This window comes from Vicia villosa, linkage group LG1 (assembly GCF_029867415.1).
Source record: "Vicia villosa cultivar HV-30 ecotype Madison, WI linkage group LG1, Vvil1.0, whole genome shotgun sequence".
Lineage (NCBI taxonomy): Eukaryota > Viridiplantae > Streptophyta > Magnoliopsida > Fabales > Fabaceae > Vicia > Vicia villosa.
In genome coordinates this window covers 246636122-246660032 of record NC_081180.1, presented here as the reverse complement: position 1 = coordinate 246660032, position 23911 = coordinate 246636122, and the positions used below count along the sequence as shown (strand labels likewise).

The 23911-nt window shown below is 36.0% G+C and overlaps 4 protein-coding genes across 4 annotated transcripts; 1 reads left to right on the top strand and 3 right to left on the bottom strand.

Moving 5' to 3' along the window:
• The first annotated feature begins 379 nt into the window (after positions 1-379).
• Positions 380-1153, top strand: LOC131598560 (uncharacterized). Its single transcript, XM_058871149.1, has one exon. It carries the CDS (start codon positions 380-382, stop codon positions 1151-1153), a length of 774 nt encoding a protein of 257 aa, XP_058727132.1.
• A 1717-nt stretch (positions 1154-2870) lies between these two features.
• On the bottom strand, positions 2871-11255 carry LOC131598554 (uncharacterized). The gene is made up of 10 exons (XM_058871142.1): positions 10538-11255; positions 10125-10455; positions 9925-10045; positions 9690-9854; positions 9572-9604; positions 8406-8853; positions 3736-4054; positions 3529-3652; positions 3227-3427; positions 2871-3109 (listed from the first exon to the last, which is right to left on the bottom strand). Exons 1-10 carry the CDS (start codon positions 11007-11009, stop codon positions 3050-3052), a joined length of 2274 nt encoding a protein of 757 aa, XP_058727125.1. The 5' UTR covers positions 11010-11255; the 3' UTR covers positions 2871-3049.
• A 495-nt stretch (positions 11256-11750) lies between these two features.
• On the bottom strand, positions 11751-14210 carry LOC131645087 (metacaspase-1-like). The gene is made up of 5 exons (XM_058915747.1): positions 13349-14210; positions 12872-13202; positions 12444-12567; positions 12176-12358; positions 11751-12088 (listed from the first exon to the last, which is right to left on the bottom strand). The coding sequence occupies exons 1-5, from the start codon at positions 13878-13880 to the stop codon at positions 12032-12034; spliced, it is 1227 nt and encodes a 408-aa protein (XP_058771730.1). The 5' UTR covers positions 13881-14210; the 3' UTR covers positions 11751-12031.
• A 4108-nt stretch (positions 14211-18318) lies between these two features.
• On the bottom strand, positions 18319-22662 carry LOC131645086 (uncharacterized). Its single transcript, XM_058915746.1, has 5 exons — positions 21819-22662; positions 20717-20855; positions 19475-20650; positions 18815-19163; positions 18319-18674 (listed from the first exon to the last, which is right to left on the bottom strand). Exons 1-4 carry the CDS (start codon positions 22556-22558, stop codon positions 18819-18821), a joined length of 2400 nt encoding a protein of 799 aa, XP_058771729.1. The 5' UTR covers positions 22559-22662; the 3' UTR covers positions 18319-18674; positions 18815-18818.
• Between the last annotated feature and the right edge of the window lie 1249 nt (positions 22663-23911).

Here is a 23911-nt window from a genome sequence, read left to right as displayed (position 1 = left end):
GGGGTGGTATGGAGGAAAAGAAGAAGATTCATTGGGTGAGTTGGAAGAAGGTGTGCCTCCCTTTTGACAAAGGGGGGGGGTTAGGTATTAAAAACATCAAGGACTTTAATCTTGCACTTCTAAACAAATGGAGATGGAGAATTTTACAAGGTAACGATAACTTTTTTCAGAATTCTCAATCCATTTGGTGGAAGAACATTATCAAAATTGGAGCTCCAATCGTGAAAGATCCGATGGTGGCTTTTCGTAAGTACAAAGTAGGTAATGGTTTTTTTATTCCTTTTTGGGAAGCTAATTGGGTGGGAGATTTTAATTTAATGGAAGAGTTTCCGGATCTTTATTCCTTATCTTCTTTAAAAAAAAAGTTTCGATAGGCGGTATGGGTGGGTGGAATAATGATGTTTGGAGTTGGGGAGATTTTGGTATTAATGTTAATTTGTTGAATTCGGAGCTCACTAATTCCATAGTCTCTCTTCGTTCTATTTTATCGGAAGCGGAGATTGGGGTTCTTGAGGATGATAAGGTTGTTTGGTATGGGGAACCGGGTGGGATATTTTCGGTAGCTTCTTGTTACCATTTTTACGCAAATTTCTGCATACCTTACGGCCATCCTAATAGGGATGAAGCGGTGTTGGGAAAGATATGGAAGATTGGAGCGCCTTATAAAATCAAGGCTTTTAGTTGGAGACTCATTTTGAATAGACTTCCTACTAAGGACCTTTTAAGATCTAGAGGTATTTCTCTTCCTTTAACATCTTTAAATTGTGTCTTTTGTGATATTGAGGCAGAAAGTAGGAATCACTCTTTTTTCTCTTGCAAAGTAATGAAGATTATTTGGGATGACATCGCTTTTTGGATAGGTAAACTATTTGTTTTAGAGGAGGAGTTGTTCGGGAATTTCATGGATTGGTTTTTATTTTGTAAGAGCAAGAAGGTTAAGGAGGAGAAATGTGGGATTTTTTGGTTGGCAATTACTTGGTCCATATGGTTAACCCGGAACGGAGTTTGTTTTAGAAGTGACGGATGGAATGTTCATAATACGGTTTGTAATGTAAAGAATTTAGCGTGGAGATGGGAGTCATTGGGAGACATTACAAAACCCAATTTTAGCTTTTACGAATTTACTAAGGACCCATTGGGTTTTCTTTCGTAACTTCAATTGGTAGGTAATTTCTCGCCTATTTTGTGCCTTTTTGTTGGGACTTTCCCGTTTCTTTCGTGTAAAAAGGTTGGAGAACCCTTAGTTCTCCCGTTAATATTATCTTGATTACACAAAAAGAAATGTTGGTTTTCCAAAGACACGCCTATTTGACATTCATCCTGATCGTTGGGTATCATATGTAATTTTGAAGATACAAGCAAAACCTAAGCCATCTTTGAAACAATGGAAGGGAATTCTGCGTCCAGCAAAAACATGAACATCGACTCACGTCATCAATAAGTCTTTGCATTCATAACAGCTTAAGGTATTCTACTTCCTCCGACTGGTGCCATTTGAGCGATAATTCGTCGTGGCTTTGCGCATAAATCGTCGATTCAGTAATCTAAGGTTTTGTTGTGGTGTACATTCACATATTGTATACTTTTTTTTCAAGAATCAATAATTTATACGATTGGGACTGTTTTAGGTTATTTTCACGTTGCATGCAGTTAGATATTAGGTATAATTTCAATTCATGATATTTGTCATATCTGCTCTGCAGTGGCAAGGAGGTCGGAGATGACAAGGATGAGGGTTAGAAATAGCATATGACTTACATGGATGCCTTGGAGATAGAGGAGGCGCGGGCTTTGAAGAAAGGTAAAGCTAAGTTGACCGATGGACGATATGTTCATGGGAACGAAAAAAGTCGAATAGGGAATGTTGTAGGTGCGAAGGGTCAAAATTCCGCAAGGGTGATAAATGTCAAATTGTGGTGTTTTTGAGTGAATAATTGGCACTTATTGCCTGGATTCTTTAGTTTTTCTTGCAATAAACCCCAACTTGTTTGTAGTTATGTTTATATTGTGTATAATCGTGTTCTTGTGTAAATATCATTCGATTGATTGTTTTATCTTATTTTTTGTAGGTATTCAAGCAATGATATTATTTCATTGTTAGATAGATCATTGAATAAGCTTTTCAATGCTTCAAACTGTGCGTAAATCGGAGTTACAGTTCAAAAGTTATGGCGAAAACAAGTGCTGGATTTTTTCGGGACAACGGGTTTTGCGCAAAGTGCCCACAGAGCCGGCTAAGCGCGCACTGCGGATTTAAAATTTGTATAAATAGGTTAAAATCATATTTTTAGGTTATGGTTTGGGTATTTTTGAGCCATAACTTCATCACCTTCATTCTTTTGATGTTAGAGCTTAGAAAACAACATTTAAAGGTTGTAATCAGATGATCCAGAGTCGAAGCTTATTTGCTCGTAATTGACACTGCAAAAGATTTGTTTTTTGTCTCCATTCTTCTCTTTGTAAGCTTCATTTGCTAGGGTTTGTTTGTATGTATATTTATTGCTCATGGTATTGTATAAAATCTCTTTTACAAATCAATGTTCACCTCCCCTCTTAGGCACAATCTGAACTTATAGTTTCTTTTTCGAGTATCCTCGTCATTGGAAACATCTTCTAGAGGATGATCTTGTTGCAGGTTTGTTGTTTTTCATTTAATCATGGTATATTTTCTTTTGTTTTAGGCTTAGACCCATCTTTCTTCAAAAAAAAAATCATATAATGAAATTTTTTTAAGACCTTAGACATATTTAACCCTAAGTACAATCGACAAAAATTAACCTTAAAATAGAATGAGAGACCAAACCTTAGAAGAAACTAAAATCAATAATCAAAAGTTTAATTTTAAAATGCATATACAAACTTTATTAATTATTTTAAAATATAGAATCAAACTATAGTCAAGCCTTTTATTTATTTATTTATCTATTTAAGGTAATATACCTAAAATAAAATGAGAGTTATTATTAGTATATTGACAAATGAATGTATGTTCAAACAACTTGTACTGGTATTTGGGCACTGTGGATCCTGCACCGAGTTATGTGTCACATCATATTGCAATAATCTCTGAATAAATATTGAATTTCTCAGAAGATGACAGTTGTGGATCCTGCAAACAAAAATCATTTCAAATCAGTTTCTTATAGGTTATTGTTATTATTATTATTATTATAGTATTGATCATGTCAATATGTTTTGTATGAGAACTGATCGATGTAATACATACACGACCACACTGCTGCCGATCGTCCATGACATGCTGTTGCTCATTCGGGCCAAACATGTCTTCTCTAGCGCCACGAATTGAAGAACGCATGGCATTGAGAAGTTGACCGTAAGTCAGTTTGCGTTCAAGTTGCATGGCTTCTTGCATGGCTTGTATGAAACTATAAGTCAATGTACCAGCACTTTCCATGTCACTAGAGGCCTAAAATAAACCAACCGATGGAAGTTTATATTCTCGAATTCACATAAATCGGTAGCATAGAAAAAAGATGCAGCATTACTATATTAGTACTAAGTACTAACCGATGTGTCTGCTGCACTTCCATCATCATCATCATAAGCGGAAATGAAAACTGCTAGCCCACCTCTTGTGCCTTTGTAACCAGCTCTGTGGCTTCTATGATCTTTCCATTGACAATAACCTTTACTGTTTTATTTACTCCAAAGAAGAAAAAAAATCACATCTAGGTTCATTATGGTCCATTTATGTAGTTTTGATTCTTAACTAACCTGTTCATCCTGCACATGAATGGTAAATCAAGAACTGTGCCACTAAAGCATGTATCAGTGACAGCATGAAGTTTGGCACCATAAGGTAGAGGACTAACAATTGTAGCATTGATTTCGTCATCATGAATCTTCCCTTCGCGCTCATAATCAACAGGGCATATAGTTTCATCTATAATATGGTCCACTTGCCTTGATCCATGTCGCGAGTAGTGAAGCACCAATGAGTCCCCTGCTTGGCAGCCTTCAACCAACCACTTCATTGCCATTCGCATGTTATATTTTGTTGGAATTCTCGTCGGGTTTCTCTCCCCTGGTTCATCTGCAGGTCATTTTTTAGTGTTATTATATAAAATTATAGATAGAAATATGATAGAATGAGAAGTGTAGAGAATTGAATATTTGGTAAAATGCTTGAGTTCCTAATGCACTCAAGTAATTTGATTATATACACACTAGAAAGTAAATACAAGATAAGATTTTCAAGGATGTTGCTAGTTCCTAGATACATGTATGTAATTTTCTAGGCATAGACTCCTAGGTACATGTATTGACTCCTAAATAAAAATTTATAATTCCAATATTTTATAATTCCACACTCCCCCTCAAGCTGGTGAATGGATATCAATCATTCCCAGCTTGCAAGTCAATTGATTGAAACGATCAGGTGGCAAGCCTTTTGTTAACACATCTGCTAGTTGATGCCTAGAAGGAATGTAGGATGTAGCTATTAAACCACTGTCTAGTTTTTCCTTGATGAAATGGCGGTCAATCTCAATGTGTTTGGTCCTGTCATGCTGAACAGGATTATGAGCAATACTGATTGTTGACTTGTTGTCACAGAACAACTTCATAGGCCCTTCACATTGTATTTTCAGATCATTTAGAATGATCCTCATCCAAAGTAACTCACAAATTCCTTGAGCCAAAGCTCGAAATTCTGCCTCAGCGCTTGATCGAGCCACTACATTTTGTTTCTTACTTCTCCATGTGACAAGGTTCCCACACAAGAGGGTGCAAAAACCCGAAGTGGATCTTCTATCACTAATTGATCCTGCATAGTCAGCATCGGTGTAGGCTTCTATAGTTAAACTTCCACCTCTTTTGAACAATAGTCCTCTTCCTGGAGTAGCCTTGAGGTATTGCAAGATGCGATCAACAGATTGTAAGTGTCACATTCTCGGGTCATGCATAAATTGACTCACTACACTGACTGCATAAGCCAAGTCAGGCCTAGTGTGTGCCAGGTAAATCAACTTCCCTACCAACCTCTGATATTGGACTCTGTCAACTTTGGCAGTTTCTTCTTCAAGGCTCAACTTGTGGTTTTGCTCTATGGGAACACTTGAAGGTTTGCATCCTAGTTTCCCAGTTTCCTGCAAGAGATCGAGTATATACTTCCTTTGAGATATGAAAATGCCTTGGTTTGAGTAAGCAACCTCAATTCCCAAAAAATACTTGAGTTGTCCAAGGTCCTTCATCTCGAATTCTGCCGATAGTTTTTCCTTTAGCAATTGTTTCTCTGCCTGATCATCTCCTGTAATAATAATATCATCAACATAAACAAGAAGGATAGTCAGTTTTCCTTCATGTGAGTGCTTAAAGAAAAGAGTGTGATCTCCTTGACTCTGCTTGTAGCCTAAGTACACCATTGCTTTTGTGAATCTTCCAAACCATGCTCTAGGAGATTGTTTTAGCCCATATAAGGCTTTCCTCAATCGACACACCTTGTTGGATCCACATGAAGGGCCAAATCCCGGCAGGATTTCCATGTACACCTCTTCTTCTAAGTTTCCATGCAAGAATGCATTTTTGACATCAAATTGTTGTAATTCCCATCCATAGTGAGCAGCAAGAGATAATAAGATTCGAACAGTGTTCATTTTCGCAACTGGAGCAAAGGTTTCCTCATAATCTATGCCATATGTTTGTGTGTATCCTTTTGCTACTAGTCTGGCTTTGTAACGATCAAGAGTACCATCTGATTTGTGTTTGACTGTATGGATCCACCTGCAACCAACGGGTTTCTTGCCTTCCCGTCTATCAACAATCTCCCAAGTTCCATTTTTTTCAAGAGCTTTCATTTCCTCATCCATGGCTTGGACCCAATTTTTATCTTTCAATGCCTCTTGGAGACAAATTGAGATATAGGGTATTTGGCACATGACCTTTTCCCTTTCCTTAAAGCAATAGGCAAATCATCTGTATTAGTGTCGCAAGTGTCAGAGCTATGGGAATCACTAATAGGATTATGAGTTTCAACACTTACCTCCGGTTCTGGCAATTGGAGTTGTGTTTGGAGCAGGTCGGGCTTACTTCTTCTTTGATACACCAAGGTTGGCTCACCAGCCTTAGTTTTTGTTGGTATGGAAGATGATGGTTCCTGCAAAATAGACGACAAAGGAGGGACAAAAATAGAAGCAGGCGACTCAGATTCTGTATTTGGAGAAGCAGGATCAATAATAGGAGGATCAGTAATAGGACTTGACACAGGATTCACAGCCGACTCGGGAGACTCAATTGTAGGACCGGTAATAGGACTTATGAGAGGAGTCATGGGCAACTCTGGTAGGACTAAAAATTCGGAATCAGATTCTACATTCTGAATGCTCTCCCCCTGAAGCTGAGGACGAGAGAAGTAAGCTAAATTCTCATGAAACGTGACATCTTTAGAGACAAAGTACTTACGACTAGGAGGATGATAGCATTTGTATCCTCTCTTGTTTGGGGGATAGCCAACAAAGATGCATCTGGCTGCACGAGGGTCCAACTTACTTCGGTGTTGTTTATGGATATGGACAAAGGCAACACAACCAAATACTTGAGACTCGAGACTCTGCAAAATAGAAACAGAAGGAAACCGTGAAGTCATAAACTGAACAGGACTGACATTACCTAACATGCGAGATGGAACTCGATTAATCAAGTAAGCAGCTGTCAAAACGGCTTCTCCCCAATATGAATTGGGAACTGCCATTTGGAAGAGAATGGCTCGAGCAACTTCAAGTAAATGACGATTCTTTCTTTCTGCAACACCATTTTGTTGTGGGGTGTCGACACATGTAAATTCATGAACTATTCTCCGTTGACTGGTAAAATTTGAAAGGATGTGATTGGCATACTCTTTGCCATTGTCAGAGCGGATTCTTTTAATCCCCTTGCCAAATTGTGTTTGTACCATATTTAAAAAACTAATAAACAATTCCGGTGTTTCTGATTTATCCTTCATCAAGAAAATCCAAGTTGCTCGAGTACAATCATCAATAAATGATACAAACCATTTAGCACCCGAAATATTAGAAATAGGTGTTGGTCCCCATACATCAGAATGTATGAGATCAAAAGGTTCAACACTTCTATTGGAACTAGGAGTAAAAGAGACACGATGATGTTTAGCTAACTCACAAACATCACATTTAAAAGACTCAACTGAATGATGTAAAAATAAAGAAGGAAACATAGACTTAACTAAAGAGAATGGTGGATGACCAAGACGTTTGTGCTGAAGCCAAATTTGTGTGGCGGAATGAGAAGAGGACACCGAAGACTCAGTCTGCAAGTAGGAAGCCAACACCTTCGAACAATTTGGTTCATTAGATAGGTAGTACAACCCTCCCTTTTCCTTAGCAACTCCAATTGTCTTCCCCGTGGTAAGATCCTGAAAAACACAATAAGAAGTGAAAAATATTACTTTACAGTTCTGATCACGGGTGAGTTTACGAACAGATATTAGGTTGTGAGAGAGTGTGGGAACATGTAGCACATCCTGTAATTGAAGTGAAGGTTGCAAGTTAACACTCCCAGAGCCATCAATACGAGCATAAGAACCATTAGCAACCGTAACATAACGGTTCTTCTCAGAGGAGGTGTAAGATGAAATCCAACTGGGATTGAATGTCATATGGTCGGTGGCACCAGAGTCCAAAATCCAAGCATTCTTAGGGATTTTATCGCAAACACTAAAGGATTGAGAGCATACGCTCAAGCCGGTCGTCGGTCGAGAACAACTACCAAAAGGCTTACTGACAGAGTCAAGTATAACCTTTAAATGATTCACCTCATCCTCGGTGAATGATAAAGAGTAATCAGCATAATTTTTTTTAGCCATTAGAAGCAAGCTAAAAATAAAAATAACAAGAAGATGAAATATTTCTCAAGAGAGGCCTACAAGACAGCAATGAAGGGTTGACAGATGAAAGAAATAAAGAGGGGTTTGAGTGAGGTGTTTCAGACAGTGTAACAAGGCTGCAATGAAGGGTAACAAGGCTGCAATGAAGGCAGAAAAAAAATTGCAATGAAGGGTAACAAGGCTGCAATGAAGGCGGAAAAATTGTCACGATGGAGGTGACTTAGGATTTACCGAAATGAAGACGGCTAGGGTTTATGCGGAAGCAAGTCTCTCAAGATCAAGAGCTCTTGATACCATGTAGAGAATTGAATATTTGGTAAAATGCTTGAGTTCCTAATGCAGTCAAGTAATTTGATTATATACACACTAGAGAGTAAATACAAGATAAGATTTTCAAGGATGTTGCTAGTTCCTAGATACATGTATGTAATTTTCTAGGCATAGACTCCTAGGTACATGTATTGACTCCTAAATAAAAATTTATAATTCCAATATTTTATAATTCCAACAAAAAGTTAATCGGCTAGCTAGTGCGTAGTAGTACCTGTGAGCATGCGAATGCAATCAGTAGGAAAACCTAACTTTTCAGTTAGAAAGTACTTCATGCTGTGAACATCATTGAGAGAATCTTTACCATAGTTAATACCAAATAAGACAGCCCTCTTGTTACCATATGGAGAAGGTGGTGTCATTGGAGCTTGTGGGCCCATCAGTATTCGTCGCCAAGACGGACGTCTCCCATAGGCGGCCGGAGGAGGAAGAAAGTTGCTGTTGTTATTAACAAAAGGGTAATTAGGTTGCTGGGAGAAAATTTGAGAGTTGCAAGCAGAACACATCATGGCCATGAAATTGGCATAGCGATGCACTTCTAGTTGTATATCTCTTCCACACTGAATGCATCTTCCTCTTCTGGTTGCCATCTTTCCGGGAATGCTTTGTTTAGGAAACTGAGAAATGTGTTGATGATGAGATTGAGTTGAAGATGTGTGACCCTTAAATCAAGTGTGTTGGAACCTTTTTTTGATTTGATAATATGAACATACTGAATCACATTCGATTTGTCTTTCTTGGTGGACAAGGAATATATCAAAACCAACGGTTTCTAACCAAATTTTCAGAATGTACTTCTTTCTTTTGGACAAAAATTCAGAAAATGCTTCTATCGCATATTCTTCACTAATTGATTGCTTCTTTTTTTATATATTTTTATGAATGACATTGGAGGGTAAATTTTTCATTTTACTGTTCAGTGTTGAAGCTTATTAGTTAAAAATAACAATAGTTGGCTTTCTATGTTACATGAAAGAAATATGTAAACAATATGTCTCGTAGCCCTTGAGCGTGAGAGCAACCAAGAACGCAAGACATGATTTCACTTGATATATTGAGCAACCTACATTGTTCGAGTATTTCACCTGAATTCTACAACATTTATATCATGCATTCATTAATTCATCTACCTTGCTTCTCAGCAAAATATTTGATCTACCTCAGAAAAGAACAAACAATAATAGAACCAAAATTCAACAATGTAAATAAAAGAGAATAGTTATTATCAGGAATGTCTTTATTTACATCATGTTTAGGAACAGCCAGTGGTTGGACAGAACAAATGAGTCACTACAGAAAAGTACTTCCCTTATTCCTACACCCATTTTCTTCATCAGGACTGTTATTTATGTGTCATATTTGAAATAACTTGGTAGAAACATCGAACTTCTCGGAAGACGAAAGTTGCGGCTCCTGCAAAAAAGAATAACACATTTAGAATCAACTTCAGGTAAATAATTGATGAAAGCTTTGGCCTTGAATGTAACTGGTCCATTACATGAGTATACTGTTGTTGCCAAGTGTTCCTGGCAAGATCTTGGCCTTTTAGCTCATACTTTCCGGCTTTAGCCCAATGGATTGTAAAGAGCATCGCGTTGAGCAAGCGGCCGTATGTCAATTTCGGTACGTCTTGCATGACTTGGAGGAAACTGTAAGTCAAGGCCTAATTGATACATCAACCATTAGAATAGGAAAAATAAAGATGCATAATGCATTACTAGTTTATTACTAACCGATTTGCTTGCTGCATTTCCATCGTCGTCGCAGGCTGAAATACAAACTGCTAGCCCTCCTCTTGTGCCTTTGTAGCGAGATCTCCGGTTTCTTTGATCTTTCCATCCATAAGAACCAAACCTGCTTCAACCCAACAAAGTCTATTGAGTCATTAAATCTTATATATTAGATATCAATATTTTGTAACTAACCGACTAACCAGTTCGTCTTGCACGCAAACGGTAAGTCAAGAATTGTCCCGCTAAAGGATGCATCGACAAGGGCGTGAAGTTTGGCACCATGAGGTAGAGGCTTAACAATTGTAGCATTTATTTCGTCGTCGAGTATCATCCCTTCATGCTCATAATCAACTGGACATATCGCTTCATCGTACCCGTCAGCCTCATCTCTATTACGATCTCTAACCCTTGATCCGTGTCCACAGAAGTAAAACACCAACGAGTCCCCTGGTTTGCAGCCCTCGACCAACCACTTCATCGCCATTCGCATGTTACTTTTTGTCGGGATTGTGTTTTTCTCCTCTGAATCATCTGCATGTTAGTTATAAAAGATGTTAAATATATACAAATATGCATTAGTACTATAATATCATATAATTTGAACAGAAAGTACCTGTGAACATGTAAACGGAACTGCTCGGAAATCCCAACTTGTCAATCAGAAATTGTTTCATGCACTTAGCATTGTTCGCAGAACCTCTAAGCTTCCTCGGAGCCGCTGTGTTAGCATAACCGATTCCAAATAACACAGCCCTCTTGTTACTAAATACAGAAGGAGGCCTCAATGAAGGATAATAGGGACGAACCGGTGTTCCATACGTAGTAGCAGGATATTGTATGCTGTAATTGTAGTTGTAGAGACTAATGTAAACTGATCCATTTCCATTTCCTGAAAGGCTCCCAGGTGAATTGTTAATCAATGTTTTTTCTTTGACTTTTCCTTCATCACCATCCTTTAATCCGTGATTAGCGGATATAATAGACTGCAGTTCCACATTAAGCAACTCTTGTTTTGTGCTAGTGTACATAGCAATATCATTATCTTGGTTTTGCTGATAAACGCTATTCCACATCATGTTTTTCATTCTAGTTTTTCCAAGGACCTGAATGTGACCTTGATATAGTGAATGTGAAACTATGCTGAAGCAAAATCATTCTTAAACCGCGCCTGTTTGGCAGCCAAAGACAGTGAAGGAAGGAGAATCTTTCGGTTGCGTTTAATATAAGATTTAGGTAAGTCTTTGAATTATGATCACTTATCATGAGGAACTAGATGCTGCAACCTTTATTCTCTATTCAGTTAAAGAAAAGGAAGACTATATTCTTCGTACGCAACTTGAAATTGAATATCATGGCAAATTTTGATTCCTAATTATATGGTAGGATATGAGATAGAGAGGAATCTGGTCTAAAAAAGGTTATGATGTGTAGATGTGATTGTAATCGTATTGTATTCTTCATTTCTTCTTTTTCAACTTCTCGCTCACCTTTATCACTGATTTGATTGGATTAGATTTTATTTTAGATTTTCATGCCAAAACAAATGTGATTAGTGAAACATCCTATGAAAGAAGTCGTGGACTATCTCGATGCCACCGCTTGCTTGCACTCCAAGTTTTCCTCTGGCAACGCCGTCTGAATTTCATATGACGCAAGAAACAAGAAGAGTATGTCATTGAACTATTTATTTACTTATTCATTCTTGTTCAATTCGTATTTACATGATTGTTTCTATTCTTTTAGTTTTAGTTGGAACTTAAATATATACATGATTTCTGGAATCACAAAAAGTGTTTGAATCGGTTTATTTACGATTGAAAGGTTACTTGTAGTGAAAATGCATTTCGAAACAACTTCATGTTATTTATGGCATGTTGTAAAATTATACATTGTGTTATAAATAAATTATATTGAAAAGAACTTTGTATAAATAATGTAATATAGGGACTGATATATAGTGCTTCCATTCCAAGTTTCCCTAATAAGCTTTTGGCTTTTCGTTCGAACTTCAAACATCCGCGCTTTAGCCTAATGAGTTGCGAGTGCATCTCGTTGAACAAATGGCCATATGTCAATTCAGGGCTTTGTTTTATTCCGGCGTAATTGCTCAAAGTGATATTCTCGTATTAACGTCAAATATCGCCGATGATGATAAAAGAGGGTCCTGCAATGCAATGTTCCAAACACTTCATGAATGAATGTATCCTGTTTCCTTAAAAGAAATACCATGTAAAAGACTATGGAAGCCTACCTGATCAATTTTACTTCGAAAAATACGTTTCAAGAGCCTGTTAAAATGTTTGTTTTGCCGAATATTTGGAATTTCTTCGTGCAGTTTTTCTAGCAAACCGGCATATGTAATTCCAGAATGGTCTCTGATTATTTTTGTTAAAAGATAGGTCATAACACCGTTCATCTGTTTTCCTCCAAAAGCCTGCGCAGATTCGTCAAAACTCAAGAAAAGAAACGAACAACAAATATGTATATTGTGCATTGCAAAAACAGATCAAAATTCTTACCGCAGTATCGGCAGCTATCTGATAATCTTCACAAGCACTGATGCAAATGGCCATTCCGCCTTTTGTAGATTTAGTAACAGATTCTGTGTTATTGGGATTGTTATCCATCCATTTCCAATTTCCACTGCAAACATATATTCATTCAATCATTAGTTCGCTTTCAATATCTGGCCCTACGATCGACTAATCCGGGGAACCGATCCCAGTGTCTACTAGCGAAGCTCCAATTGAAAGCTCTGTATGGACTGATCTAACACAAAAATTGTTAACACCAGCGAGATTCGAATCTGAGAGATCTTGAGAGTAGAACACTCTTAGGTCACGAGTCTTCCTCAACAGACTAACTCCGTGGGGCTAAAGTCGTCTGATATCTATTCAACGGTTTAGATGATAAACAAAAAATCAAAGGGAAGAAAATATGTACTTACATATGTTTTTTATAAACATGCATGAGATCGAGCGTAGTTCCGCTATGACAAGCATCGATAAAAGCATGAAGTTTAACACCATCCTTGAGTGGTCCAACAATAGTAGAGTTGATTTCATTATCAGTGATCATTCCTGATCTAATAAAATCAACAGGGCAAATAGTTTCATCAAGTCCATCAATTTCATCATTATCATGCGCCGGTTGTTGCATACCGTGTCCGGAGAAGTAGAACACCAACGAGTCTCCTGATTCGCAGTCTTTCACCAGCCATTTTAAGGATTCCATTATATTCTTCCTCGTCGGAGTGAAATTTGGATCCTTTTGCTCTTCTGCAATTCACAAGTTTCACAATAACATCAATCTCGTACCTCTCACCGTTACCACAAAATTTGTTGGTATGATTCATAATTTTCAAAATTTGAGGTCATGCACGTAATTAGAATCTTATCATGATAAAAGTTCGTATAGCAGATACCTGTGAGGACATGTATGGATTGAGTCGGGAATGCAAAAGTATCAACCAGTAGAGATTTCATGTTAACAACATCATTAATGGTTCCCTCGAGCCTATATCGACTTCTTCTGCTATAAGAAACTCCACAGAGAACCGCGCGTTTGTTACCGATTATAGTTGAGGAAAACGAAGACGATGAATAACCTGATCCAATACTGCTCGCACGGTCTAGTTTCTTCAGGTTGACTAATTTGGCTCCTAAACTGTTTTCTCTTGGTACAATTCGGCTAGCACGGTCTAGTTGCTTCTGGTTGACTGATTTCGCTCCTGAACTGTTTTCTCTTGATTGCTTATAACCTGAAACCAATTTGTTAACGCCGCTGCAGATGTAGCATCGGTATGTAGTTGTTTTTGTTGGTACAATACACTCTCGTTTGCAACCGCTGCAGACAAGTTTTTTTTCCATGGTATGCTTTGAACTAAAGAAGTTATGGTAACTTGTAGATGAAGCAACACTGTTTTTGCTTTGTTTGGCTTTTGATTTATCATTCATTGTTTGGTGAGGCTAAGTATATATGCAACCAGCATGTGCATGAAGAATATATATAGACAGAGAAGCTTTCAAATCAAATGGTTCATTGGATTTTAGCTGTGATCAGCTCAAATATGAAAAAAATCTTAACATTCCTGCACACTGCACACAGCTACCAACTAAGCTGGCATTCGAGCGCGTTCATACATTTCTTTTGATGAGTTGAAAATTGTGAACCGGTAAAAAAAAAGTTAGAATTTTTTTTTTTGACTATTAAAATGATGTCAAATGCGGAATCCAAACCTTCAATTGGAGATCTTGAAAGGTAGCCATTATGGATCGTTAATTGAAACTTAAAAGCTTAATTCATGTGAGAAGGGGTTTATATATAATAATATAAGAATAATACATGTTATTGGTTTGGAGCATCTCATTTGTGTTGAAGAGATATATGGTATATATGCTTTTATTCATTATTCTCACCTTAAGTAATCAAGAACCAGATGCTTTTAAATTTGGTATGTTCTTTTTCTTTTTAAAAAAAAAACATAATAACAAATCAACAATGGCGAAACACGTATCGTTGAGAAATAAAGAATCATAAATTTGAACACACTGAATATATTAAATGCTAAGTTTTTCATATTGATATATTTTTCCAACTTTAGTGCACATGTGGTTTTTTATTAGATTTAATGAAAATAATAATGTACTTTATTCAAATGTTTTTAAATGTTTAAATTATTTTTAACATATGTTAACATTACATAGATTGAAGAATGTCAAATAGAAATAAAGAATAAATTCATCATATTAATATTCTTTTTATAAAAATATGAATTCATCATATAGGAAAAAAATTTAAAAGCTAATTATTATAAAATTAGTTATGATAAACAATTATTTTTTTTATAAAAAGATTATATAAAAATTAAGTATAAAATTAAAATGAGAAATGAATTCATCATAGCTACAGAGTTGTCAAATTTGTTATAATAAACATAATTATTATTTTTATATATAAGCAAGTTAATACAACTGCTATTGTTTAAAAACTAAAGTACTTCTCTCATCTTCTTTATTTATCTTTTCATTAAAAAACTAATTATCTTTTCTAGTTTTTTTTAAGCTGGTGTGATCATGAAGAGAACACCCATTCTCATGTTAAAAGATCAGATTAGATTGGTAACATAACAGATTAGATTTAACAATTAAATCTAATCTTTTAACATATACAAATAGGTCTCCATCCCCCTAATGACAAATTTGATGTTTTAACATGGTGGATGGGGAATGGAGCCAAGTATCCTGTTCTTAGTAAATTGGCAAAGGATGTCCTAACTGTTCTAGTTACTACAGTTGCTTCAGAAGCAACTTTTAGTGCTGGCAAAAGAGTTATTGATCTGAAACGTGCATCAATGAGAACTAAGACAGTTGAATTGGTATTTTGTGGGGTGATTGGTGAAGGAGAAGTATGGGATTGAGAATGGCTACACTGCTTCTGTTGTAAGTAAATTTTACTTCTGTATTTAAATTTATTCTGTATATCGACTAATATGTTATCTTACTACGTGTTTTTGACTTGTAGCTTGAGGTACCACGAAATGAACTTTTGACATATCATTTTGGTGAAGATTCAAGTGTCGCTGCTTCGACAAATGCAAGTTGATGGATTTTATTCTCAATGCCAATGATGAGTTTGTTCCGAGACATCATTTATATGTAATGATATTTTGAAAACATACGTTTTATATCTTATGTTTATACTTATAACTTATGTTTTGAGTTGGTGTTGTAATTTGATAATGTCTCTAATCCCCATAAGTTCATTGGATGTAAATGTAATGTCTTTGTTGAAACTTGACAATAGGATTTTAGTTGCCAATGATGACTTTGTTCTGAGGCATCATATGTAATGTTACAATTTTGATGACATTGTTTTGGTACTACTTATAAAACCTAAGTTTTAAAACTTCTGTTTTAACTCATAGTTGGTATAGTGGTACATAATTCAAATGAAGCATCTTAGGTATCAATAACTTATATTTTAAAATTTTTATCATTTTGTTAAAATTTGTTTAGAAAAAATTGTGTTTATGTTTCAACTTATGTATCAAATTAGTATGTATCAATAGAAAAAAAAATCAAACATCTAGATGGACCGATTACCCGGACCGAAATGGACCGGACCGGTTCTGGATAAAAAAAAATGAACCATGGATAAAAAAAAATGAACCAACATTGTTATGGTCCGGTTCCGAATTACCCGGTTACTGGATCAGTCCCCAAACCGGAAATCCTGATACCCGGACTGGATCAATCTCATTTATGGCACCTTGCTCCTTAAGCGTGTTTATCAATTATCACACACACTATGAATGATGATATGATCCCAGCAAAATAAAACATTTGCGCAACCTACTCAACTCTTTTCAATTGTAAAAGGGCATGGGATATTATAATCAATATTTAAGCTAAGTAAGGCTAAGAGAATACTCAATGTAATCCAGTTAAATATAAGAGAATATAGGTTGTGTAATTCTTCGTGAATAAGAATCTTTGAAGGTGCAGCATTTGAGCAAGTTGTCTCAAGTACCATGGTAAATCTTGTAATTATGAGGACTAGACTAATTCACTTTAGGTGAACTAAGTTAACTTTTGAGTGTCTTTTTTGTCTCGAGCTATTTACTTTTTTGCTATAACATTTCCTCTCTTTCACAACCTTAAAGCTTCAAGTTCATATAATCGTTTTAGCATTTCATCTAGAACTTTACTCTTCTGCTAATATGGATTGATATAAATTCTTTGATAGACACCATCATTGGAGGTTGTTGAATAATAGATTTTTTTACCGTATACCATTTTTGGATCAAAAATATTTGATCATAAATACCATTTCTCGTATATAAAAATATTTAGATCAATAATAGATTCTTTTACCCGTATACAGACCTCATTTTTGTTTAGGTATTATTTACAAATATATTTGAATCAATAGTAAATTTCGTATATAAAAATATTTAGATCAATAGTAGATTATTTTCCCGTATATCATTTTGGAATAAAAATATTTGGATCATAAATACCACTTTTCGTAAATAATAGTTTTTTTCCATATACAAATATTATTTTTGTCTAGGTACAAAGACCAAAAATATAAGAGTTGTATTATTTTAATAATAAAATTAAGAACTTTATGGTACAAAGACCAAAAAACCACAATTTTAATGTGGTGGCAAAAAATCAAATAAGGGTATTTTGAACTTTTCCACAACCATTAATTTTCTTATATTATAGATTGATAGATTTTTTTTGGAAGAAAGAAGTGAGAAAGTGATGAAAGAGAAAAAATATAGTATAGAGAGAGATTTGATAAGTTTGATAAAATATAAGAGTTATATTATTTTAATAATAAAATTAAGAACTTTATGGTACAAAGACCAAAAAACCACAATTTTAATGTGGTGGCAAAAAATCAAATAAGAGTATTTTAGACTTTTCCACAATCATTAATTTTCTTATATTATAGATATAGATTGATAGTTTTTTTTTTGGAAGAAAGAAGTGAGAAAGTGATGAAAGTTAAAAAAAAAATAGAGAATAGAGAGAGATTCGATAAGTTTAATAAAGTATAAGAGTTGCATTATTTTAATAATAAAATTAAGAACTTTACGGTACAAAGACCAAAAAACCACAATTTTGATGTGGTGGCAAAAAATTAAATAAGGGTATTTTGGACTTTTCCACAACCATTACTTTTCTTATATTATAGATTAAGAACTTTATGGTACAAAGACCAAAAAACCACAATTTTAATGTGGTGGCAAAAAATCAAATAAGAGTATTTTAGACTTTTCCACACCCATTAATTTTCTTATATTATAGATATAGATTGATAGTTTTTTTTTTTTGGAAGAAAGAAGTGAGAAAGTGATGAAAGTTAAAAAAAAATAGAGAATAGAGAGATATTAGATAAGTTTAATAAAATATAAGAGTTGCATTATTTTAATAATAAAATTAAGAACTTTACGGTACAAAGACCAAAAAACCACAATTTTAATGTGGTGGCAAAAAATTAAATAAGGGTATTTTGGACTTTTCCACAACCATTACTTTTCTTATATTATAGATTAGTATGTATCAATAGAAAAAAAAAATCAAACATCTAGATGGACCGATTACCCGGACCGAAATGGACCGGACCGGTTCTGGATAAAAAAAAAATGAACCATGGATAAAAAAAAATGAACCAACATTGTTATGGTCCGGTTCCGAATTACCCGGTTACTGGATCAGTCCCCAAACCGGAAATCCTGATACCCGGACCGGACCGAACAGAGGCCTAGTCTTAATTACAAGATACTCTAAACCTTTACATTACATAATTAGTAAGTAAGCACTTCTATAAAGATCATGTTATTAATAGGCATTTTTTATTTGGCAATGAATAAAAATGTGCTATTTAAACTATTCTTTGCCTAGTTCATTTTTTCACTTGATGTAAGCATGGAGCTATGGAATACACTCTCACTAAACACTACTAAGTTGTGTATTGGAGTTCAACTGAAAGACCTCTAACACAATTACAACACTGATACAGACTGCAAAAAACAATACAACATGATAATATTGGTTCTCTTGCGAATAAACAGGATGGTGGGTGATAATAATAATAATACAACATACAGCGAGTGGAGGAGAAATTAGTTGAAACCACGCTACGATAAATCTATGCAGACACCATAATTGAGCACTCTATCAAACCCCATAAGCTGGATTTTCTCTTCTACATCAACTTCTGCTACTGATTTTCAGCTGCCGAAGTTTAAAGGAAAGTAAAATATTAAATTTGAGAACACAAATGATATGATAGGAAGACAAGATAATAGTTAGCAGACAAGATAACAGAAACCATTTTTATCAATTCATCTATGTATTAAAAAATGAATAATTACCAGTCTAAAGATGGCCAGCATTTGGTGAACCGCTATCCAACATATTGATTTGACCAGATATTTTTGCCTTGCAAACTGGACACATGAATCCAACAGAATCCGATTGTATTTCAGAATTAACAGCGTCATGGTTAAACTCTATTCCGCACCATACACATGCGGTTGTGAGTAGATTATTGTCATCCACATTTAACATAACTTCTTGTGACGCAGACTGAGCTGAGGATGCACATGTCCCTTGCACCACTAGGTGATTTGCTAATTCAGCTGACACGTCAAGAGAGCCTTGAACACTTGCAAAATCATACTCGAGAGAACCTATATCTTCTAACCTCAATTCCTGGAACCCCTGTCAATGAGCAATAACAAGAATAGTTTTTCAGAGTAAGATCAGAACTACCAAGAGGAAGAGCTTTAATCGCTGGTTCAATAAAGGCTTTGTAAATAATGAAAATTTACAGCAACAAACCAATATAAAATAAAATCTGAATACATTAGAAACATATTCGGAGGTAAGCACAGTAGACCACAGGACATGCTTATTGGGCTTCGAATTAACCACTTTCTAAGAGGACCCTGGTATAATACATACATGTAGGAACATTCGTTCTATTTTGCAACATATACGAAACCCTGGCAAGGATAAGTTATGCATTGTACCTTGTCTGAGCTGAAAGCAGAAAAAGAATACAAAGATTGTTCTGGGGATATAGAGGTGTTAGAAACCCTAGATTGGACCACATTTTCTTTAGAAGTTGGAATTGCTGTCACTTGAACATTAGCAACACCAGGTGCATCCTTGCAGCTATCTAAACCAATTTTCAAGTCACTCTTAGTAGTATTGTCTTCATCAAGTTTAAGATCCCCTTGGGTATTGGTGCAACCAGAATTTTCACTCTTCTCGGGTTTCATGTGATTGCCAGATGAAGGAAACAGCAGGCTTTGAGAAACTCCTTGCAGATTAATCCCAGAATGATCAAACCCCTCAACAGTCAGCGGAACATCACCTTTTCCTTTAGAAGTATCAGGTGCATCAACATTATTCTTATTTACAGATAACAAGCCCATGTTATCTTGAAAACTATACATCTTTGCATCAACAACTTGGTTATTGTAGTCAGTTTTCTCTACTATTCCATCCATGGGTAAACGAGGACTACCTTGCTGATTTGAACAGTGAACTACATTTGTACCAATCAAGCTCTCATCCATTTGTTGTTCATTGATCGGAGACTCGACTTTTATGTTTCCATCTAAGTCACCAACCACAATTTCTGAAACAGGGACTGTATTTAGTTTAGAAGAACAATCTGGTTCAATGACAGAATCCTCCATAATAGAGTTTTGAGCAATCTCGACGAGGGCATCCATCTTAGAGATTCTAGAGGGCATCTCATCCGTGACTGGAGACTTGTCTGTGCTCATGACATTGGGCTGACTTGGTAAATTTTCAGCTCTCCTCACATAATTCCTAACATGTATCCCAACATGACTATTGTAGCGACGCTTTTCCAAAAACACTTTATGACAGAACTGGCACTCAAATTTCCCATCTTTAATTATAACTCCATCTGAAACAGATGCACCAACTCGATACCGTTTCGTTGTCCTTTGATGAATAGACAACAGGTGCTGCAAATACGCATCCTTCTCATCAAAGGTCATGCTGCACTTGTGACATTCAAACAGATCATGTATTTGCACATCTGCAAGGTTCTCTGTCTCCAACAAGGACACTTCTTTCAATCGTTCATTAGAGACTGACATACCAGACACATCAGAGTTAGTGGCAACAATCTGCCGTTGATCCTGCTCTTCGCGAGGAACACCTGCAGACTGCAACACAACCCATTAACCTCCAGAATAATATCACAAAAGATCAGCACCAGCAGGGTTACTTACATTATCAGTAGTAACTCTCTGTTCCTGAAGTATGTTTTCACTCTTGTTACTGATTTGTAACTGTAAATCAGAGGGGCCAAAGCGAGACTGCAAATAGGAAGAAACTTCTTTGCAAGACACAAACTGCTGTCCACTAGGGCTGGAGAATATCAAACAAGAGAACAAATAAGCTCCAAAAGGGAAACTAAAACAAACAAACACAAGAAGACGTATTAAGGGCGTGTTTTGATCGACTTTATTCGACCTTGCCTATTGACTACTCCATAAGCAGAAGCAGCCGTGAGATTGTTTGAAAGAGCTTAAGGATTTGTTTGGGAGTTTGGAGGGGAGGGGAGGGAAAGGCATCCGAAAACGAATTTTTAAAAAAATATAGGAAAATATTTGACATTTTTTGAAAGAATGATATTGTATAGAGTGATAAAAGAGTGTTAATCATTACTATATTTTAATTTACGTAATATTATGACAATATAAAATAAATTTGAAAAATTTATGTAAGTCCTCCAAAACCCTCTTTCAATACAAATTTTGAATACTCCCAAATTAAGGGGGTTTTGGTGTTATGAATAAAATCAATCCCTCCAAAACCCTCCCAAAATCTTTCAATTCTTTCCACTCAATCCTTCCTTTTTTTCAAAGTCCTCCCCTCCCTTCCCCTCCAAACACACCCTAAGGAAACCGCTTATGACATGTTCATAAGTTGTTTTCAACTTATTTCTATAAAGTCTTCAGAATAGCTCATAAAAACAGTTCATAATTTATATAAAAACATCTTGACTTCATTTTATCTTATGTTATAGAAATAATTTATACATAAGCAGTCATGTGATGATTGATTATGCTATAAGTGCTTAATTTATTAAGCTATTTATCCAAACATGGGTTACTCCGGAGGAAGAGTCCTCGCTCCTTACATATTAATGTTTTGCAAACGGCCATCCAAAAAGGGGTAACACCACAACTTGTTGTCCATTTGTCTTTTATTTCGGTATAAACTTCATCAATTCAACTAACAAATCATATTACTCAGAAATGCAAATGCGAATGATATAAATGTATTATCCTATCCTAAGGTTGAAGAAAACAAAATAGTGCATTAAACCTTATATATCTGCGGCAATAGATCCAAGCACGACCATCTTTTCTCTTCAAACTAAGAAGAAGCTTCCAATCAAGAGGCAACACGTCTCCGAAATCGGCAGCATCAACGATCCTCCTCTTCCTCCTCCTGCTCCCCCATTGCCCAACCAAATCACTCAAAAACCCTAACAGCTCTTCCTCACTATTCATCCCCTCCGTCCGTCTCGCCAGCTCCGCCGCAAACGGATGCTCCACATTAAACAACGCAGCAAGATCAATCGCAACGCCATTCTTATTCACAATCCCCATCCCTCTCTCATTCAAATGCATCTTCACTTTCGGTTTCCTCCCTCTCTTCCTCTTCCTCACTTCACCATTAAACACTTCACCGCCAAACAAAACCGGCGGCGAAGGAATTGTCGGCGGAAGAAGCTCCACCGTGTCGAACTTCGGATCGTCTCTGATAAACTGCTTGAGGTAATCGACGATGATGCGGTGGTCGGCGGGGAGAGCGGGAGTAGGAACAAGCGGCGGCGCGACGCGACATAGACGGCGAGGTCGGGAGTAGGTTTGACGGTGGGAACCGGCACTGTGGTTGAAGGTGGAGGGATCGATTTTGGGAGTGATGACTTCGCGCGTGGATTTTAGGTCGAAGGAAGAGAGTGAAGAGAGAGAAAGCGCGTGGAGTTCAGAATGTGAGAGAGTGGTTGAATCAATGGAAGATAACCACTCCATCTTCACCGTTGATTCTTCTTCCTTCATCTTCTTCTTCTGAAAATTGAAAATGCTCTTCTTCTTCAATTCAACTCAGCACAGTTTTTAGCAGAAACTTTTTTTATTTTTTATTTTTTTTACAGAATATTTAGCTTAAAATTTTTTTGTTTTTCTCATTTACTTTTACTTGACTCATGTTTTTCTTCTTGTTTTCTGTTTTAGAATTCAGAATACATTTATTAGAATGTTTTCATTTTTAAATTAAAATTACTTTTTTTGGTTTAATTAATTTTAAGAATTACGTTATTATTATTTTTTGTTTAATTAAATTTTAAGTTTATTTTATTACTTTTGGAATTTTATTTTATACAACATTTTGATTTTTTATATTAAAATTATTCTTTTTTTTGGTTTAATTAATTTTTAGTTTATTTAATTACTTTAAGAGTCTTTTAATAAATTCTCAATCTAAAAGATTTGGTAAGGAAAGTACAATCCTACATCAAATACAAAAGAAAAGTGCTAAAGAATGTAGGGTCAGGTCGGCCATTAGATAAAGATTATGGGTGGTCTAAGGAAGAGAGCGAAAGCAACTCAAGGTTTGACGAGTCGTCCATTAGATAAAGATTATGGGTGGTCCAAGGAAGAGAGTGAATGTATACCCTGCCTAAGGTTCGACGGGTACACTCCCTTGAACATTTCAAGGGAGAGAATTTTAAAGAAGTGCGCCAACACTGAATTTAAGGGGACCGAGATAAAGAGTCCATATCTAGTCAGGGAATCTACATTATCTGACAGGTTTAAATATTGTTGTTTCTAAAATAGTCACGACAACAACACCAATGATTGCATTCAACTTAAGGATAAAATTGAGGGGGGGCCAATTAAGAAGGGTGGTTGTTCGAGTACCCAAAGATGGCAAATTGAGGCAAGAGGAATCCCTTAAGAGGAAGCAATCCCCTAAGAAAGTTGTTGAAGCAATGGTCGAGAACAAAGGCAAAGAGGCAGGGGGAAACACTACTACATTTCTTCCATTATATGAGGTGTCTCAAGAGTAAGTAATTTATCCAAGAATACGGTAAAGAGAAATATCATTGAGTTGATGACCATCAAGTAAGAAGGAATGGGGTACCTCTACCAAGCGCCCGGGGAGATCTATCCTTAAAGTTTGAGATAATGAGAAGGTCGGGGGAATTCCTAACGAGATATTTCCTCTGCTCATAATAGTTGTGATCTCCAACTTCGATGTATCTAGGATATTGATCAAGGGTAGACGTTCATATGCTATTATGTACTCGAATCTCTTTGAGGAGATGGAGTCGAAGAAATAAAATTTATGGTCTAAATTTGTTCCTTGCATAAGCATTTACAGTTGTATCATAGAAGGCCCTCCACGGTAAC